Raw genomic sequence first — 19,639 nt, forward strand, 5'->3', positions numbered from 1 at the left:
TAACACAGATAATTAATCATAACGAGGACCATCTTTCAGAAACCGGCCACAGCGGAAGTTACCCTTTAAAAAAAAAAGGTGCACAGGACGCCCACACCGAGGTTGAACCACACCACCACCAGTCCTGCGCCCGCGGGCCGGCCAAGCCGGCTTTTTCGCCCCCCGTCCCAGCCAGCCAGATGCAAGCATGCGCGGCGCAGATCGACGAAAAAGAAGCCATTCGCTTTCCCTCTTTTTTTTACTACTCTGCAGCTTGCAGCTTGCAGGAAAAGGGGGGCTAGCGCAGGACACCTGGGCACCCACCCAGGCAGGTGAGACAGAGGCCGCTTGCATTGCAGCGTTGCGGCTTCGGGCTGGCTCGGCCTCGGCGACCAGCATGTCTTAGATGGGCAGAGATTAACCGCGCAGCGCAGGACTGACTGCCTGCTGCTTCTGCTGCGCTACAGTACTCTGCGCCGGGCCCCGGCCCTGGGGCGCGGGAGCTTTGCATTGCATCATGACAGGCACGCTGGTGGACTGGCTGCGTCGAGCCATCGAGAACGGCTTTGAGCTGATGTTGTTATCACCGTCCATGTGACTGAAGACATCAAGATGTTTGCAGCAAAGCATAGTAAAGGGGCTGGGGTGCCTCGCTGCATGTGGTAAAGAGAGGATCGTGACCTCGGCACCGGAACATTTGGAGCGAAGATTGAGGTCGGACTGCTCCAGCTCCACCAGCCCTCTGACACCTCAATGCCCTCGCGACATCTCAACGGCCGTACACACAGACACAGGCTACTAGTACCCACCAGACGAGCCCTCGTGCCTCAACGACTTCCCAAGCCATCGTAGCCGTGCTCCGGCGGGAGCCCGCTGACACGACCCAGGTGCCCCCGAGGACGGCGAACGTCGCTGGTCACGCGGCGCTCATGTCGCCGACCGCTGGTGGCGGCGGCAGCGGCAGCAACGACACCGGTCACCTAGCCTGGCGTGCAGGCAGGATGCATCTGGAAGGTGGGGGCACAAATGGACGAACACCACGCCGCCGTCCCACTGCTGAGCCGCTTTCCTTGTCAGCCGGGACGCCCCAAGTAAGGGGTATTGGGGCCAAGATGCTGGGGGAGGCGGTCGCGTGGGGCAGACAGAGGAGGACGAGGACAAGACTCGTCCCGGTGGTCCTCGAGAAGGAGGCGCGGGCTGGCTGGCTGTCAGGTTGTACGACCGGGCGCCGGGGTGGGTAAGGGTTGGTGAGTGTCAATGTGTGCGTATTTACGAGTCGATAGGGGCGGCGGGCACGACTCGGATGCGCTGGCTTACCTCCAAGGCTGGGGCCGGACCCTCGCTCGCTCGCTCGGTTGCGACCAAGGCTGCGGGTGAGTTGAGTTGAGTGCCCAGGTGAGGTGAGTGAGTCAAGGTTTCAAGGGTTGACTTGGTCAACTCGAGGGTGATTGCTCAGGGTTTTGGAAGCATGTAGCCATGGCAACACAGAGGATATCCGGGCGAGTAAGCCTTGCCGAGCTGTGAGACATTGTCTTCGTGCGTGCTTCTTGCCCAGATGCTGTTTCTGATGGATAGGTTGTGTTTCTTATTACGGGGTTGCGTGGATACGTGAGAATTGAGTTGTCATGATGAGTTGTGCGATCTTATAAGAATTACTCCCTGCTTGGTTGGGCGCTATCAAGTGCGCATATTGTAAACGTCTGTGTGTCGTGGTGGAGCAGAGTCGAGGCTGTTCGTTTCGTCATGCATACCAGGGCACGGAAAACCGCGCCAAAGGTCCTCAGGTCCCCTTCGAAAAAGAAAAAAGAAGATTCCGGAGGCGGTCCAGTAGCATCAAATGTCTCGGAGGGCTGCATCGTCCGACACGGCTTTGGCCGCGCTCCCCCAGTGGCAGCGGGGCCCGGTCCCCCCCTTCTCCCCCAGAGTGCAACCTGAGACAGATCAGGTGATGGGGTCAAATGCGAGGTCCTTTCTGACGCAGGGCCAGACCAACCAACCCCCCCGTGGGGCGGCCTCGGCCGAGACGCAGTGTAGTACGAGGCCTACGGATGTAGAGTGGGCGGAAGGGGGGAAAAAAATTGAGAACAAAGAAGAAGCGAGATCCGCGAACTGCAGCTCGCTTATCAACCGGATGACTTGAGAGTGTGCTCGCACGGATGCATCGAGGCGAGACGACGTTGCTTGATCGGGCGATGGTCGGGTTGCTTTTGGACCCCCCCGTCGCGCCAAGTCCTCAAAAGGAAGAGGAAGAAGAAGGTGGGAGGAGACAAAAAAGAAAGCGGAGATGCTATGCAATGCACAAGTTCGAGGGGAATGCCGTGATACTTGCCAGATCTGCAGCACCCGCTCCGGACGCACCTGTTTAATTCCTTTTGATGGACTGTCACGGTGGGATACCGCGCTGCCAAACCTGCGAGCATTTCATGCCAGCCCGTCAGCGCCAGTTGCCCTACCTTGTACCCCCCCCCCCACCGCCTTGTTCCACCGCCGAGATCGGTCCTCGCATATCTGTTGGTGGATGGATGATGTGGGGGGAGGGTGGGAGCGGCAAGCGGGTGAGAAGTGAACGGGTGGGATGGAGAAGCATGCGGGTGGCTGCAGGTTCGCGTCCTAATCGACAGGGGTAAAATATGACATGAAAGGATGCTGCTTGATCGCCAATGCATCATGAACGACTTGCTTGGGCAGTTGGGGTGTCCTCCCCCAGTCCCTATTTAGGCGTATTACGGCGCACACTGTGGATGGCTTCACACACCTGCCCGGCACCACTCAGAAGAAAACAAAGTGAGTCAGTGGCGTAACCTTGGAACCCAAGCCCCCCTACCCCTCCGCCCATCACCAATCCTCGAGATCACTTTTTTTCTTTCTTTCACCGTTCTCAAGCTGTATCTCTCTTTTTCTTTTCTGGACACAAGTAGCGTCACACGGTGCCAAAAATATGTTTCGGGCAAGCGATTCGACCCCTCGAAGCCGAGGCTGTCACACTGTGCAACGTCTTTTATATGGGGTTCGTTCGTGAAGCCAATAAGGCACCCGTGACTGTAGTGTCAGGTTGATTATACCTCGACGGGTTGACGCCTGCCTCACAGGACCTGGTTTTGCCTTGGTTCGCCAGTGAATAGCTCGACCGCCACAAACGCCCGTCAGTCGCATCCTGTCTCGGTTACTGCCCAGGCAAATTCAACGGCGATCGGGCGTCTTGTGATAGAAGAATGAATGCTGATCACCGGTCAAATAGAGAAAGAGAAAGATGTGGGAGTATGGAGTGGCAGGCCTGCAGAAATGCTGCCAACCATCATTATTGATCAGAACATTGAAGGAGGGGCGCCAGCCGGCCTCTTGCCTGTGGGCGGGGGGCCGAACCGTGCGTGCCACCGACCTTGATGCGGATTGTTCTTGCGCTGGACACGGAGTTACATTTTATCATGTACCTCGGCTGTGTTGCTATCAGCCGACGGAGCACGGAGCAGACCGTCTGGGCTTGATTAGGTACGTTTGTGGATCAGCATTCACCGGCAGACTCCAACAGACTCTGCCTTTGTTCGGCTGCAAACCCCATTTTTTATTTTGACCAGCCAATCGTCTCGGGTACAGTGCCCTGTTTGGGTGGATTAACTGAGATATAGAGAGAGAGAGATAGAGAGTGAGTGAGATGCCAACAGCAGGAGGGGGAATGTGTCCGTGAGTTGGAATGTATCAAAACTATGAGACAGGATCTTCACAGCGGGCAGTACAAAAGCATCTCGATCAAGCTTCGTGGCGGCTAGTGCTGCCAGTAGCCCCTTCCTCGCCCTGTCGGTGACTCTCTCCCTTCGGTCCCCCTGGCAAACAAAGCCATAGAAACAACCATCCCAGCCCACCGTCTGGTCTGGATGTCAACGATCAACCTATGGGCTTGGCAAGATCAACCACGACGGAGATCAACCACACTTCAAGGCCCACATCACCCCCACCCCACTCCACACTCCACACCAAGGAAGGCCCTATATCCTAGGACTGACAGGCTGCCTACCCTAACGCATCTCATCACGACAACATCACGATAACTTCACGACAACCTCAAGCAGCACTGAGGGAACGTTCACTTATACCACCACCACCACCACCACACGAACATGAACGAACCTCGCCGCCCACCCCGCGCTGCACAAACAGCCCACGCCGCACAAGCACAACATCATCATGACACTCATTATCACACCGACTCGGAGAGCACAAGTGGCACCCTCACAGCCACGGAGCCCCCCAAGGACGACGACAGCACCCAGCCCCGCCACGGCCTCACCAGGATCCGCCACATAATCCTGGTCGGCAGCCTGTTCTTCACCCTGTTCCTCCCGGCGCTGGACCAGACCATCGTGTCCACCGCCCTGCCCAAGATCATGACGAGCCTGGGCGGGGCCTCGTCCAACTCGGGCTACACGTGGGTCGGCTCCGGGTACGCGCTGACGCAGGCCGTGGTGATGCCGCTGTTTGGGCAGGCCTCCGAGGTCTTTGGGCGCAAGTGGGCCTTTGTGGCCGCCATCGCCGTCTTCATGGCCGGGTCGGCCCTGTGCGGCGCGTCGCAGGACGTCTCGATGCTGATCGCCTCCCGCATGGTCCAGGGCGTGGGCGCCGGCGGCATCACGGCGCTGGTCATCATCCTCATCGGGGACCTGGTCGGCACGCGCAAGAGGGGCAAGTACCAGGGCTTCATCGGCGCCACCTGGGCTGTTGCGTCGGCGCTGGGGCCGGTGCTGTCGGGCGTGCTGGCTGATCATATCAGTTGGCGATGGGTGAGTCTGCTGTTCATTGATCAATCACCCCATGGAAATTGTAGGCTGGGCGGGGAGAGGCTAACTTGGCTGGACAGTGTTTTCTCATCAATCTTCCCATATGCCTTGTCTGTCTCATAATCACAGTCTTGTTCCTTAATATGTCACGACCATCAAAGAGCATCCGCGAGGCCATCAGGACGCTGGACATTGTCGGCATCCTCGCCATCGGGACGGCGACAGTCCTGGTCCTGCTCGCCTTTGAGTGGACCTCTCTCGGCACGTCGTGGAGCGCGCCCCAGGTCTTGATCTCATTGGTCACAGCGGCCCTGTCTCTGGGGTTCTTCATCTATGCCGAGACCAAGGCCACCAAGCCAGTCATCCCGCTGCGCTTCTTCACACACCCCACCAGGATCGGAGCGTACCTTGCAGCATTCTTCCACGCCGTGGGATACATGGGCCTCAACTACTACCTTCCGATTTACTTCCAGGCAGTGAAGGGCCAGACCCCTTCCCAGAGCGGCATCAGCATGTTGCCCCTTGTGCTCATGTTTGGGATCGCGAGCACCGGGGCAGGGTACCTCATAACGGCGACCAAGAAATACCAAACACTCATCTGCGGCTCGTTCCTCGTCGCCACCATGGGCTGCGGCATGCTCGTCCACCTCAACAAGTCCACGTCGACCGCCGTCACCGTGGTATTGCTCCTGATAGCCGGGGTCGGCGTGGCGCCGAACTTCAACTCGCTGCTGATCCCGATCCACGCCTCCTTCGACGACACGTCCGACAACTCGGACATCGCCATGTCGGCCTCGGCGTACTCGTTCATCCGCACCATCGGGCTCAGCATGGGCATCAGCATTAGCGGGCTGGTGTGCTTCGACGAGCTGCAGAAGCTCAACACGGGCCCCGCGGGCGAGATGAGCATCTCCCAGCTCATCGACAGCGTGGGCACCATGACCGGGAGGGAGAGGGAGGCCACGGTGGGCGTCTTCGAGACGGCCATGACGCACGTCTTCATCGAGGTCGCGGCCGTGATGGGCGCGGGCATGTTCGCGAGCTTCCTGATCCGGAAGCACAAGCTGGGCGAGAGGGTGCGGTCCGACCACAAGATCCAGATGGCCCCCGTGAAGAAGGCGGGGGGCCACCAGACGTTGTCCGAGATGAACTCGGAGGCCACCCTGAGGGAGAGGTGTTGATCGTCCCAGCCTGGGCGGCGCACGGGCGGGTTATGTGGAAGATGTTGGCCGGGGTGACTGGCTACCTGCTACTATTGATTCGAGGAGCCAAGGGTAACTACTGCGGACAGCAGTGACCCTGAGGCTGGGTGGTAACAAAAAACACATGACTGCAGCATGTAGAATATTATTATACGGAGGCACCACTGTCTAGGGAGTTTTAGGGTGGCCACTCTCCGGCTGATGAATCGAGTCTGTTATGGATCTCGCGGGTAATATGTGTGCGTGCGTCTTCCACGGTTAAGGTTGACTGCGTGTTATCTGAGGTAGTTGCATTACCTAGGTACCCTGGTATATTCCAGTATCACCTGCAGCCATTGGCACAAATGTAGGTACAAAGTGACACTGCATGTTGCAGGCAACATGGGCCAGCTTGTCATAGATGCACTCAACGGGCTGTCGGATGCTGCTATGAAGAAGTCCATCATCACTCTCAAGATAGGTAGTCCTGGCAGGGAGATAGCGGCTATCAAGTAGGCAATGCAACGCGACGGGGTCGGACCAGGCCCGACAGATGAGATGCCAGCTTGGCCAAGGGCACGCTTAAGCCGTGAACAACCTGCTCATTGTCAGTTTGGAAACGATAGAAACTGAACAGCAACGGGATTCGCAGCACGGGGACACGCACGATGCTGCAGATGACCAGGAACCATATGACGACCATCATAGTGTCGCCCAGCTGCTTGGCATCCTCGCGCTGCCCGTCGCCGGCGGACACCGTCTCCAGGAACTCGAGGCCGACGTAGAGGTAGAAGATGGCGGAGACGCCGATGGGCCCAAAGAAGCCGACAAACATGGCGTCCTGGCGCCCCTGGATCTGGCGGACGAAAGGATGCAGGCAGAGGACGGTGGGGATGCGGCGCAGGAGCAGGACGAGGGCGCCGAGGGCAAACAGGCGGGCCGGCGGGACCAGGCCGGACGACCAGAAGCTGCCCCACGGGCAGACGGCGCCGAACCACATGAAGACGCCCAGGTTGAGCAGGGCCTCGACGGACGGCTGCAGCGGGTCGTCGAGCGTCTTGGCGCGGAACCAGCCGTCCCAGGTGAAGGCGTTGCCCGCGATGAAGCACGCCAGGACGTCGTCGCTGCCGGCGGCGCCGCAGGTCCCGACGACGAAGATGGCCAGGCCGACGGGGAAGAGGAGGAAGTGCTCGCGGGCGACGAGCTTGTGGCGCTCGGCCCACGCGAGCAGCCCGCGGGCGAGCAGGCCCACGGCGGCGCCGTACAGGACGCTCAGCAGCACGACGTAGACGCACGTCTGGCCCAGGAAGAGCCGCAGGGCCGTCGCTGCGCCGCCGTCGCGGGCGTCGGACCCGGCGGCGGCGTACTTGATGAGGAACAGGGCGGCGAAGAGGAACGGGTAGCCGAGGCCGTCGTTGGCGCCCGACTCGGCGACGATGACGTGCCGCAGGGGCTCGGGCACCTTCTCCTCGGCGAAGCGGCCCTTGACGATGGCGCCCGAGAGGACCGGGTCGGTCGGGGTGATGCAGGCCGCGACGGCGAGGGCGTGCAGGGGCGGCAGGCCCGGCACCAGCAGCCAGATGACGGCGCTGCTGCTCGCCCACATGCCCAGCATGCCGGGCCCGAGCAGCACGGCGAGGGGCCGCCACTCGGTGCGCAGGTACCGGCCCGGCAGCCGGATGCCCTCGAGCACGAGCTGCACGCCCAGCACGAGGCGGCTCAGGTCGAGCGTCACCGAGGCGACGGCGTCCTCCGAGACGACGTAGTCCCCGGGCTTGAACAGCTTTGCCACGTGGGTGAACGTGACGCCGCCCACGAGCGAGACAACTATGTAGTTAGAGACGCGCGTCAATGGGGGCTTCTTCAACTCCGCCGGGACGAGATCAGGCGGGCTTACGGGCTTCGGACAGGTAGAGCTTGTCGCTGAGGAGGTGGGAGAAGGCGCCGACCAGGACCAGCCAGCCGCCGACCACGCTGATGACAACGTTGAAGTTGGTGACGTTGAGTAACATTGTAAAGTCTCAGGAACACTCTCTGTTAGTATCTCGTATCCGATACTGCCTCGACTCTATTGTTGTTGTTGTTTCTTTCCTTCTTTCCTTCCTTCTTTCCTTCCTTCTTTCCTTCTTTCTTTTTCTTATTTCGCCTCTATTTCCGAAATAGTTACAAAAAAGACCAACCAAGGGGAATAAAAGGTAACAAGAATGGAGGACAGAAAAGCAGGGCCGGAACTCGTACAACGATAGCAAACCCCAGATGAGGTTCGGCTAACGTTAGGCCATGCCGACAAGCTGATGCGTGCCGGCTTTAATAGATAGGGCGGCGCACGAGGTGGGGGGGTGTGGGCGCCCTCAAGCGTGGTCGTACAGAAATGTCATGGGGTGGGTCCAAATCCTGCTAGCCGCGCTTCCCACAGCCTAACGCCAAGTCATTTCGGGCAGCGGGCGCTGTTCACACACTGCATGCACGAGGGGGGTGGTGGGAGGACTGCAGTGGCAGTGGCAGTGACGGTGACAAGCAGGCGGCGGATTATGGTCATGCTGCTTGCTGGGCTGGCCCGCGTCATGCCGGCCCCACCACCACAGCCACCGCCCTCCGCCTCTGGCATGCTGGCCATTTGGCAGGGGTGGTTTGGGGCATTTTGGCCGTGGCCCTCGTCATACTCCGTACTTCGGTCATGCTTGTTGGCGGGAGGGGGAGGGGGGAGCTAACAAACTCTCTCCCCGAGTCAACATGTGAGCACGATAATAATGGTCCAGTGTACGTACGATTCAGGCTGGTTTGTTGTGAGGAATTCTAACACAATGGATGTACGGATCACAAAACTAGCGCCACATTAAGATAACAGCAGCGGGTCCTGGGTCTTTAATATAGGCTCTACCTTTTTCATACTTCAATGTTGCTACCGTGCTTTATCCGCGCCAGAACGCGCAATACAGCGACATCATCTTCGCGGCCCTGGCACGTCTTAGATAATATATAGTGTTATGCACGATTGCACTCAAACCGGATGCCCAGCTTGTGTGATGTCTCTTTGCAGCGGTGTGTTTGTCAGTCTAGTGTCCGCGGTCCGAATGCTACTGTGGCTATTTCGGGTCAACTGGTACTCTGTAGAACATACCCATCCTTCCGCCATTGTGTGTTTTACATGCGGGCGGCCAGGCCATGTTTTGGGTTACAACAATGCAGGGGAGCAGAAATAGGCACCGTATCCCTGACGGGCTAAGATATCTTGGTCGGGGTCTCTCAGCTCCAACCTGAAAGTAGTACAGTAGTCAGCACTTATTATTACCTCACAGTGCGGACCACAAAGACTGGATCGGTGCACACCTTCTAACACATTATACCCATTGTCAATGACATGATGTACTCGGATTCCTTTCTAGGAATACCACCAAAACATGTGATGCACCAAGCCTTCCCTCATTCTTGCGCTCTGCAGGGCGCTTGGGGGAATCACGTGACCACCCTCCTGGATGAGGCTTAGATTACTCGCTGCCTGGGTCGTTACGACTCGGTAGTCGAGCGCGAATTTCCGTCCCTGTGCCCTCCTCCTGTCTCTGAAGATGCGACTGCACCGGCACTGTACGCAGAATGAGACGCTGGGATGACTTTGTCGACGACCATCCACGGGTGGCCGAGATCCTCTCGATCCGCAAGTATTTGCCGCCATTGAACTTCATCACCATCCACTATGCCTACTTCATCATCGTGTGCCTCGTCAGCTCCGTCATCTTCTGGCGGTCGTCGGAGCCCGCCTTCAGCATCAGCTACACCGACAGCCTGTTCATCGTGGTGTCTGCCATGACCGAGGCCGGGCTGAACACGGTCAACCTCAGCACGTTGACCAGCTGGCAGCAGGCGATGCTTTTTCTCCTCATCATGCTTGGTAGTACCATCTGGGTCTCCATCTGGACGGTGCTGGCGCGCAAGCACGTCTTCGAGAAGCGCTTCGAGAGCATCGTGCGTGCCGAGCGCATGCGCAGCCTCAGCCGACGGGGCAGCAGCTCGTCGCTCCGCCTGCCGAGGCTTCGCAGGGCCCTCTCGTTCCGCAAGGCCAAGACCGTCCCGACGCCAGACAAGGTCCTCCAGGCGACCGGGACCCGTGCAGCGAGGCTGGAGCCGTCGACTTCAGACCCCGACCCGGACAGGTCGCAGGCCGATGCCCGGATACCACGGCGTCGACGTGCGTCCTCCTTGCCGGATCTGGGTCCTGTGGGGCCGGCCAAGCCTCCGCCCGAGCCGGCCAAGGCCGCGCCGGAGCCCGGCCCGGGCGGTCCTGGTGGACACATTGTCTTCGTCGACACGCCGCGGCCGCCGCAGCAAGAGGGCGGGGATGCCGTATCGACTGGGGTCTCCGAGGTCGACGGGGTCCGGCCCAAGCGGAGGAACATTGCCAGCAAGGCATCCGCAGACCACTGGCAGGATGGCGGCCATCCCACGGTGCGGCATTTCCTCAGGAGCCGCGCCCCGGGTCGCAAGGGCCAGTTCCACGACCTCACCAGCGAGGAGCGGGAACACCTGGGCGGGTGCGAGTACCGCGCCCTGAAGGCCCTCGCCCTCGTGGTGCCGGCCTACTTCTTCCTCTGGCAGTGCCTGGGGTCTGTTGCGCTCGGGGCGTGGATGAGCCTCAACATGCCAAGCACCGCAAGGGCGAACGGCATAGATCCGTGGTGGCTGGGCGTCTTCAACGGCGTCTCGGCCTTCAACAACTCGGGCATGTCGCTCCTCGATGCCAACATGATCCCATTCCAGGGAGCCTACTTCGTCCTCATCACGATGGGGTTGATGATCCTGGCCGGCAATACTGCGTACCCACTCTTTCTCCGCCTCGCCATATGGACGGTTCTCCAGCTCCTGAGGGCCGTGACCGCAGAGGACTCCTGCGAAACGACAAAGGCCACCCTCGAGTTCATTCTGAAATACCCTCGCCGGGTTTACACAAATCTCTTCCCCTCCCGCCCCACGTGGTGGCTGTTCTTCATGCTCGCCTGGTTAAATGCTGTGGACTGGGCGGCCTTTGAGCTACTCAATCTCGGAAATACAGTTATCACGAGTATTCCTACGGGGTCTCGCATCATTGACGGCCTGTTCCAAGCCCTCGGTAGGTATCTCACCCTGCTATCACCGAAAGACGGGCACCATTCTGACCAAATCTCTGAAAGCCGTGCGGTCGGGCGGATTCTATATCGTGCCAATCTCTCAAGTCTATATTGGCCTTCAAATACTGTACGTTATCATGATGTACATCTCCGTGTATCCAGTAGTGATCACGATCCGCCACTCCAACCTCTACGAGGAGCGATCCCTCGGTATCTACAGCGGCGATGAGTACTCGGCGTCCGACCCCGACCCCGAGCTTGCGGCCGGCGGCCCGGAGCTCGAGCCGCGCCCCACCAACGGCGACGGCGTCTTGTCGCTGGGCTCGCCCCTGATGCGCCGCCTGAGCCGCTCCACCGCGGCCGCCGACATCGGCCGGGTCCTACAGCGGACGTTCACGATGAACGGGGTCGGCGTACCGCCCACGAGGCACTTCCCGAGCAGCCCCGGGCCGAACAGCCCCCTCGCGCCGGGCCTATCATCCGGCGGCGGCGGCGGCGCCAACGCCAACGGCCGCATCAGCTTCATCACCCAGCAGGTGCGTGGGCAGCTCGCCCACGACATCTGGTGGCTGGTGCTGGCGGTCCTGGTGATCGCCACGATCGAGACGTCGCACTTCCTCGGCGACCCCGTGACCTTCTCCGTCTTCAACATCATCTTCGAGGTCGTCTCGGCCTACGGGACGGTCGGCATCTCCGTCGGGGTCCCCTGGGACGCGTACAGCTTCTCGGGCGCGTGGTACACCGGCAGCAAGCTCGTGCTGTGCCTCGTCATGCTGCGCGGCCGGCACCGCGGCCTGCCCGTCGCCCTGGACCACGCCGTGCGCCTGCCGGGCGAGCACCTCCACCGGGAGGAGGAGGAGGACCACCGGATCCGGAGGAGCATGACGACGAGGAGGGCGGATCTGGAGGAGTAGGGTGCGTTGTCTGACTGCCAGTGGAGTGGGATGGACTTTTTTTTTTTTTGTTAGATAGAATGGGATCTCGGACTGAATAGACATTTGGAGGAAACGCAATCTTCTCAACGGCTGTCTTGAAGCGTGCCCCGGTGCTTGGTTTGACGCCCGCGCTTGCGGCATGCCAAAACATGTCAGTGAAATACGGCCAGCCGCTAAAAAAAAAAAAAAAAAGGCCTGTTCTTGCCGAACTCATGCCCTGAAGGAGTGAGGCTGATAATATCATAAATATTAGATATCAACCTGTGGGAGTATTTCCTGAAGTGCTGGCCCGCGCTGTTAGTATAATCAGGACTTCTATAAAGCATCCTCTAGGTAGACTTCAAATAAGGCTATTAAATTGTCATGACTTAACCTTGTATTAGTTGGCAGCTAATGCCCGACACCAGACCCGTTCGCCCATATCAGCGGCGCAATATACCACTTACTAATTACCAGTCTGCTGACCTAGGTACCGTGCCGATCACAGAACTTGGGCTGAACTTATCGGAACGTTTTTCTAAACCACTAAATGAGAATGATACCCGTGGGTTCGCTCTCGCTCCGAGGAACCCACTGCTGGCGCAGTAGGTACCAAAACCCCTACACAGCCAAAACCCCTACACACTTAAGAAGAATAAAATATTATACTTAAACTAGTCTAACTTACTTAAATAAAAATAGTATAATATAAAGAAAATAGTTTTATAAACCTTAATTTTAAAGGAATTTAAATAAAATAAATATAAAATTCTAGGGTTAGGGTTTAACTAGATTTTATTACTTTTTTATATTTATATTATTATAAATATTAACTTTAATTAATTTTATATAAATATAAATAATATATTATTATAATCCTTATAAGATGAAGAATATTTATAAAATAATAAAGAAAATTTAAAATTATAATTTTATAATAAACTTTTAAAAGAATATATTATATAATTTTTATATATTATTATTATTTATTATTTAATATTAAATTAAAATAAATAATTTTATATTAATATAAAAGATATTTTATTATAATTTTATAATATAATAAATATTTATAAAATAATTAAAAATTTAAAGTTAAATTTTATAGTAAATCTTTTAAAAAAATATTATATTATTTTTATATATTTTTCTTATTTATTACTTAATATTAAACTAAAATAATTACTTTTAAAAATTAAAATAATTTAAAAATAAACTTTATTTAAAATTAATTTTATTATATAACTTATAATATAACTTTAATAAATAAATATATAAATTTTAAATATATTTATTAATTAATTTAATTTTAAAGATTAATTTATTATATTTTATAATTTTAATTAATAAAATATATTTAAAATAATTAATATAAATTTAAAAATAATATTATATATAAAAGTATATTATATATATAAAAATATATTATATAAATATAAATATATTATATATATAAAAGTATATTATATATATAAAAGTATATTATATAGAGCTAATATCTACTTACCTAACAATTATATCTACTTACCTAGTTCCTATTAACCGCTTACCTAATACTAATTTTTCTAAATAACTCCCTTATATTTATAAGTACCTTTTAAGTTAATATTAAGAGATTTTATAGTATAATTTCCTTCTTTAATTTTCAATACTTTTAGTATAAGCCCCTTCTAGCACCCCTTTTAATACCCCTTCTAGCACCCCTTTTAGCGCCCCTTCTAGCGCCCCTTTACCTTTGCCTTTACCTTTACCTTCGCTATTTAGTCTACATGTATTTGAGTACTAACTAAGTATTTAGATGCTAACTGAACGGTAAAAGGTTAGAAGTTTATAGTATTAAAGGGTTAGAAGGGGTGCTAGAAGGCTAGAAAGTATATAGTCTTTACTTTCGCCTTCTTAGCTTTTAGCCTTCTAGCGTTTAGTTAGTATCTAAATGCTTAGTTGGTACCTAAATGTGTGTAGCCTAGAAGGCCTAGAAGGTGTGCTAGAAGGGGTGCTAGAAGGGGTGCTAAAAGGGGTGTAAAAGGGGCTTATACTAAAAATATTAAAAATTTAAAGAATTCTAATTAGGTATATAGTTTTATATAGGCCCTATATATAAATTCTTATACTAAGTAAGTAATTAAAAAAAACTAGATAAATAGATATAATTATTAAGTAAGTAAATATTAGCTCTATTATATATATATAAATATATTTATAAAATAATTTATAATATAAAGTTTTATTATATTTATTTAATAAATACTTTTAATTTTTAATATATAATAAATAAATAGTTTATTTAATAAATAAATTAATTAATAAATAAATAAATAAAATTTATTAATTTAAAATTAACTTTAATTTTATATTAAAATAATAAAATTAAATATTAATATTTAAATTATTAAATAAAATTATTAAATAAAATTATTAAATAGAATTAATAAATAGAATTAATAAATAGAATTAATAAATAAAATTAATAAATAAAATTATTATTTTATTTACTTTATTTATTTTCTTTACTTTATATACTTTATATAAGTTATAAAACCTAACCCTAGAATTTATTTCTTATTTTATAAATATTCTTTATTCTATAAGGATTATAATAATATATTTTTTATATTTATATAAAATTAATTAAAGTTAATATTTATAATAATATAAATATAAAGAAGTAATAAAATCTAGTTAAACCCTAACCCTAGAATTTTATATCTATTTTATTTAAATTTCTTAAAAAATAAGGTTTATAAAACTATTTTTTTTATATTATACTATTTTTATTTAAGTAAGTTAGACTAATTTAAGTATAGTGTTTTATTCTTCCTAAGTGTGTGGGGGTTTTGGCTGTGTGGGGGTTTTGGCACCCCCTACGCCGGGAGGCGTAGGGGGCAACCGAAGGTCTAACCCCCGGGTACTAGTCTCGTTAGTTAAAACACTAGAGTTCTAGGTCTACACCCTGTCGCTATCATGTGGCCTAGAGTTAATACTTACCCTCCGCAGTATTAAAATACATATAACAACACTTAGTAACTTTTTATATACTTCTATTAAGCTACTTAAAATAAACTAAAGTATTATTCTACTTAATTTTAATTATAAGCTTAATATAAATTATAGAGTTATAAATATTAAAAAATTTAAGAATTTATAATTTTAATTTTTTTAAAAACTAAATATTTAATAATTATTTTAAAATATACTTATATTTTATAATTACTTTATATTTATTAAAATTAAAATTATTTATATTTAAAATTTTAATTAATATTATTATTATAATAATATTTTAAATTCTTTTATATTAAAATATTTAAATTAAATATATTATATAAATAGTTACTATAAAGCTTATAAAAGTTATTTTTAAATAATTAATTAATAAATATTTAATTATAATTAATTAAAATATAGAACTACTACTACTTATATATAAAATTATTACTACTTTTATATAAAATTATTACTATCTTTATATAAAACTATTACTACTTTTTATAATAATAATTAATATATAAATTATTTATATTTTTTTTTTAATTTTACTATTAAACTAAAAGTAAATAGTTAAGGTCCTAAAAGGATAAAATATAATATATCTTTTAAAAATTAACTTAATTAAGTTTATTATATAGGACTTTTTATAATAACTTTATAATCTATTATTATTATCTATAATACTATTTATTATTAGAAGATACCTTCCTATACTAGTATATTAGGCTATACCTAATTTGTTAAAGGTTGAAGCTATTATAGACTATGGGCTACCTAATCTTAACGCTATTAAGCACTATATATAAGGTTGCTATATAATTTAGGTAAGTTAGTTAAAATAGGTAAAGATAAAGCTACTATTCCCCTAAGGAATATATACGGGTTCTAACTCTACTCTATAAGCAAACACCCATCTATTAGCTCTATAAGTAAAACTACTTAAAAGTAGTTACTTAGCCTACTACACTACTAAACTAAGAGATAACCTCTAGGTAAGGTAACTACACTCCATTACTACGCATAATATCTAGGTTTATAGATCTAATAGCTCTATAAAAGAAGAAATAGCTATTAATAATTAGATTTATAACTATATAAAAATAAACCTCTACTTTAAAGAGAAGTTATTAATATTTAAAACGATTAATATATTTCTAGAAAAGCTAAAAGATTATAAGCTTAATTTAAAGGAAATTAAGATCTATAAGAATCTTAAACTTAAGCTTAAAGACTCCCTTTTAAATTTAACTCCCTTAAAGAAAAAAAAACTAGAAAAGTTTAAGAAAAAGCTTAAATAAAGTTAGAAATTAAATAAAATTATAATAATATAATATAGTTAAATAAAAACTAATTATAAAATTATAATTATAAGTCTTTTAACCTTATACCTAAAAGGGAATAATTAATATATAATTAATAGTTAACTATAAGTCTTTTAATAACTTTTCTTTAATAAATATTAAGTTATAATTAATTAAAAATATAATAATACTTTATCTTTACTTATTTACTTTATTTATTTACTTTAATAATATATTACTACCTTAAATTAAAATAAGTTAATTAAAATTAAAGATTAATTAAAGTTAATATTAATTAAAAGAGGTTTAATTAATTATATAAAGGAATTAAAAAGTTATTTTAACTAATTAAAAACTTTAAAATAAAAGTTTTAACTTAAATAAAAAGTACCTTTATTATATATTTATTAAAAAATAAAGTTATTAAAAACTTTAACTTATATTTTTATTCCTTAATTAATAAAAATTTTAAAAAATAAAAATATAATTATTAAATTTATAAGATTTAAGTTATATTTTAATATTTTTAATATAAACTTTTAAATTTTTATTACTTTTTAATTTTTAAAAAATTATAAAATTTAAAACTATTTTAAAAGAATAATATATTTATTATATCTCTATTATTATAATAAATTATGTAAAGTTTTTAATATTTAAGTTTAAATATTTACTATTATATAAAACCGCTATATATCTACCTAGGTATGGAATGTAAATACTACTAGTTAAGTGTCTTAATCACGGATTATCCGTAATACTAGGGCAGACTACGTGCTAGTGTGCGAACCTTTAGGAAGCTTGTGATCAGCGGGGTGATTCGTTTCGATGCTAAACCGAGTTCCAAGGCGGGGGTTGAAATTCCGAAAGGCGGACATGCAGTGTTCGATAGAAAGTTCGTGTGCATATGCAATGACAATTGATCGGACGACGTCAACAAATGGTTAGAAAATTTCAGTTTGGTCATTCATCTCGCCCAGCCCAAATACCCAGGAGCTTGGGATGATTTGTATCTTACTCCAAACTCTTCTAATGTTGAATCAGAATTTTGAAGCTGCTGTAAAAATTTAATATTCACCTTTTATTTTATTAAGTCTGCCTCACTGAAAATGCAGTCTAGATATAATACTTGTCCTTGGAACGTAGGGCATCATTAATAATCGTTGATGGTGCACCTGTTTGGATATTTGAACATCTGTCGTCACTTACCTTAGAGTGCCCTTAATTCCCGGCCCCCCTGCTTCTAGCTCCACCTCCGATGGCACTTGATATTCTCCGGGTAATACATGTCAGATTCGGTGCTTGCAACAGAACCGGCGGCCCTGATCGCAGCAGTGTTGGTTGTCAGGAACTCGTTACGTGATAGGAATTGCCAACAGTGCATTTGGTCTCTATCGGTTACGGGGCCGCTCCATCTTAATACTACTAAGAGCTCAATGTGACTCATTTCCCATGCCCTTCGCATGGGTAATAAAAGCTTATGTCTTCCAAATCTCTCTCTGCCCTCTGTGTGGTCGTCCAAGCCTTTGTCCATTATCTCATACAGTATGGCTACTTTTCAGCCCAGATCAACCGAACAATCAATGCTAGAATGGACGGGGCCGGACGATCCGGACTGTCCTCATAACTGGCCCATGTGGAAGCGCCTCTACATGACCAGCATCCCTGCATTGCTCTGCGTCAACGTGTAGGCTTTTCCAAAGATCCTATCGACTCCAATCCAATTGGGCTAAATGTTGCCTCTAACAGATCTTTTGCCTCGTCCGTGTATACCTCCGGAGCCGACGACGTCGCCCAGAAATTCGGCGTCTCCCACACAGCAGCCTTGCTTGGGCTGTCCCTGTTCCTGTGGGCTCTCGGCCTCGGGGCGATCATCGCGGCACCCGTCAGTGAGTATTACGGCCGCAGGATTGTGTATCTCACGACTGTGCCAATCTTTGGGCTGTTCATTCTCGGCTCCGGTCTCGCTCACAACTTTTCGACCCTGTTGGCATGTCGTTTTCTTGCTGGGTTCTTCGGAAGCGCCGTCGTTTCGGTTGGCGGAGGCACCAATGCGGATATCTGGCCGCCTAAACTCGCCGGGCTGGTATATCCATTCTACTTTGTTTCGCCTTTCCTTGGACCTGCGTTTGGTATGTCACTCTCCACTACGTTCCATCCCCATGGCAGATGATTCCATATACTGACTAGGTCAGGGCCGGTTATTGGCGGTTACCTGAGTGAGGCTAAGGGCTTTCGATGGCTTGAGTGGGTAATACTATTCATGGTTGCATTCAACTACCTCTACGCTCTGCCTCAGTTCGAGACCTACAAGAAGACGATTCTCCAGAAGCGCATGCGGGCGGAAAAGCAGCCCCAAGATACCCAAGCACATACCGCAAAGTCCGCACTGCCCTCAAGCGCCCTGGTCCAGCGCATCGTCCTCAAACCATTCAAGATGCTCTTCGTCGAGTCCATCGTCCTCTTCATGACCATCTACATGGCCTTCAACTTCGCCGTCTTCTACAGCTTCTTCGCCGCCTTCCCTTACATATTCGGAGGGCACTACGGCTTCACGCCCGGCCAGCAAGGCCTCACCTTCATATCCATCGCCCTCGGCTGTGTCCTGGGCTTCCTTGCGGTGGTGTACATAGACCGCCGCACGTACCCTGCGCTGGAAGCCAAGTACGGCGTCGGCATGGTACCCCCCGAGTATCGCCTCTACGGGGCGATGGCCGGCTGCGCGCTCAACCCGGCCAGCCTGTTCTGGTTCGGGTGGTGCGCCGACAAGGGGGTCTTCTGGGCGAGCCCCGTGGTGGCGGCCGTGCCGTTCGCGGTCGGCAACATTATGATCTACAGCAGCGGCGCGTTGTACATCATGAACTCGTACGGGTCGCTGCACGGCGCGAGCGCGCTCAGTGCGAACAGTCTGCTGAGGTATGCTGCAGGGGGTTCGTTCCCGCTGTTTACCGTTCAGATGTTCTCGTCCATGGGGATCGGGTGGGCGAGCAGTCTGCTCGGCTTTGTGTCGGTGGCCTTGGTGCCGGTGCCTTGGGTCTTGTACAAATATGGCCACAGGATCAGGGCGCATAGTCAGTATATCACGATAAAGGAAGTTGTCTTGGCTGAGGCAACATCGGATGAGGAGATTGGTGGGGTGAGACAGTCAAAATGATGCCAAGGCGGTCCGTTCACGGGTCAGTTGCATGCTGCATCAGCCGGAAGAGTCAGCGAGCATGAATTGTTTAGATTTTAATTTTGGAAAGGCTATTTATCGGTTATCTTTAAAGGATAAAACGGGTTTTTCGAATGGCTTTAGACCTTTGGTGGCAAATCAAACTTCAGTTTGTATCGGAGACCGCTCTTGGTTGCCCTGGACATCATCCTGCCTAAGCACTTATTCGGTGACCCCATAGGGTAAAT

General features: G+C 48.7%; 4 protein-coding genes across 4 annotated transcripts; 3 read left to right on the plus strand and 1 right to left on the minus strand.

Moving 5' to 3' along the window:
- Positions 1–3,561: 3,561 nt before the first annotated feature.
- On the minus strand, positions 3,562–8,044 carry KVR01_007918 (uncharacterized protein). Its single transcript, XM_044794637.1, has 3 exons — positions 7,830–8,044; positions 6,600–7,759; positions 3,562–6,530 (listed from the first exon to the last, which is right to left on the minus strand). The coding sequence occupies exons 1-3, from the start codon at positions 7,942–7,944 to the stop codon at positions 6,441–6,443; spliced, it is 1,365 nt and encodes a 454-aa protein (XP_044642896.1). The 5' UTR covers positions 7,945–8,044; the 3' UTR covers positions 3,562–6,440.
- Positions 4,095–5,932, plus strand: KVR01_007902 (uncharacterized protein; the record flags this gene model as incomplete). Its single annotated transcript, XM_044792790.1, has 2 exons — positions 4,095–4,754; positions 4,832–5,932. 2 exons carry the CDS (start codon positions 4,095–4,097, stop codon positions 5,930–5,932), a joined length of 1,761 nt encoding a protein of 586 aa, XP_044642880.1.
- A 1,187-nt stretch (positions 8,045–9,231) lies between the features above and the next one.
- Positions 9,232–12,346, plus strand: KVR01_007854 (uncharacterized protein). Its single transcript, XM_044791536.1, has 2 exons — positions 9,232–11,036; positions 11,098–12,346. Exons 1-2 carry the CDS (start codon positions 9,527–9,529, stop codon positions 11,946–11,948), a joined length of 2,361 nt encoding a protein of 786 aa, XP_044642832.1. The 5' UTR covers positions 9,232–9,526; the 3' UTR covers positions 11,949–12,346.
- Positions 12,347–17,788: 5,442 nt separating this feature from the next.
- KVR01_008028 (uncharacterized protein) lies at positions 17,789–19,391 on the plus strand (the record flags this gene model as incomplete). The annotated part of the gene is made up of 3 exons (XM_044791186.1): positions 17,789–17,924; positions 17,987–18,369; positions 18,433–19,391. Exons 1-3 carry the CDS (start codon positions 17,821–17,823, stop codon positions 19,389–19,391), a joined length of 1,446 nt encoding a protein of 481 aa, XP_044643006.1. The 5' UTR covers positions 17,789–17,820.
- Between the last annotated feature and the right edge of the window lie 248 nt (positions 19,392–19,639).

The sequence above is a fragment of the Diaporthe batatas genome (genome assembly GCF_019321695.1).
Source record: "Diaporthe batatas strain CRI 302-4 chromosome Unknown Contig00009, whole genome shotgun sequence".
NCBI classification, from domain to species: domain Eukaryota; kingdom Fungi; phylum Ascomycota; class Sordariomycetes; order Diaporthales; family Diaporthaceae; genus Diaporthe; species Diaporthe batatas.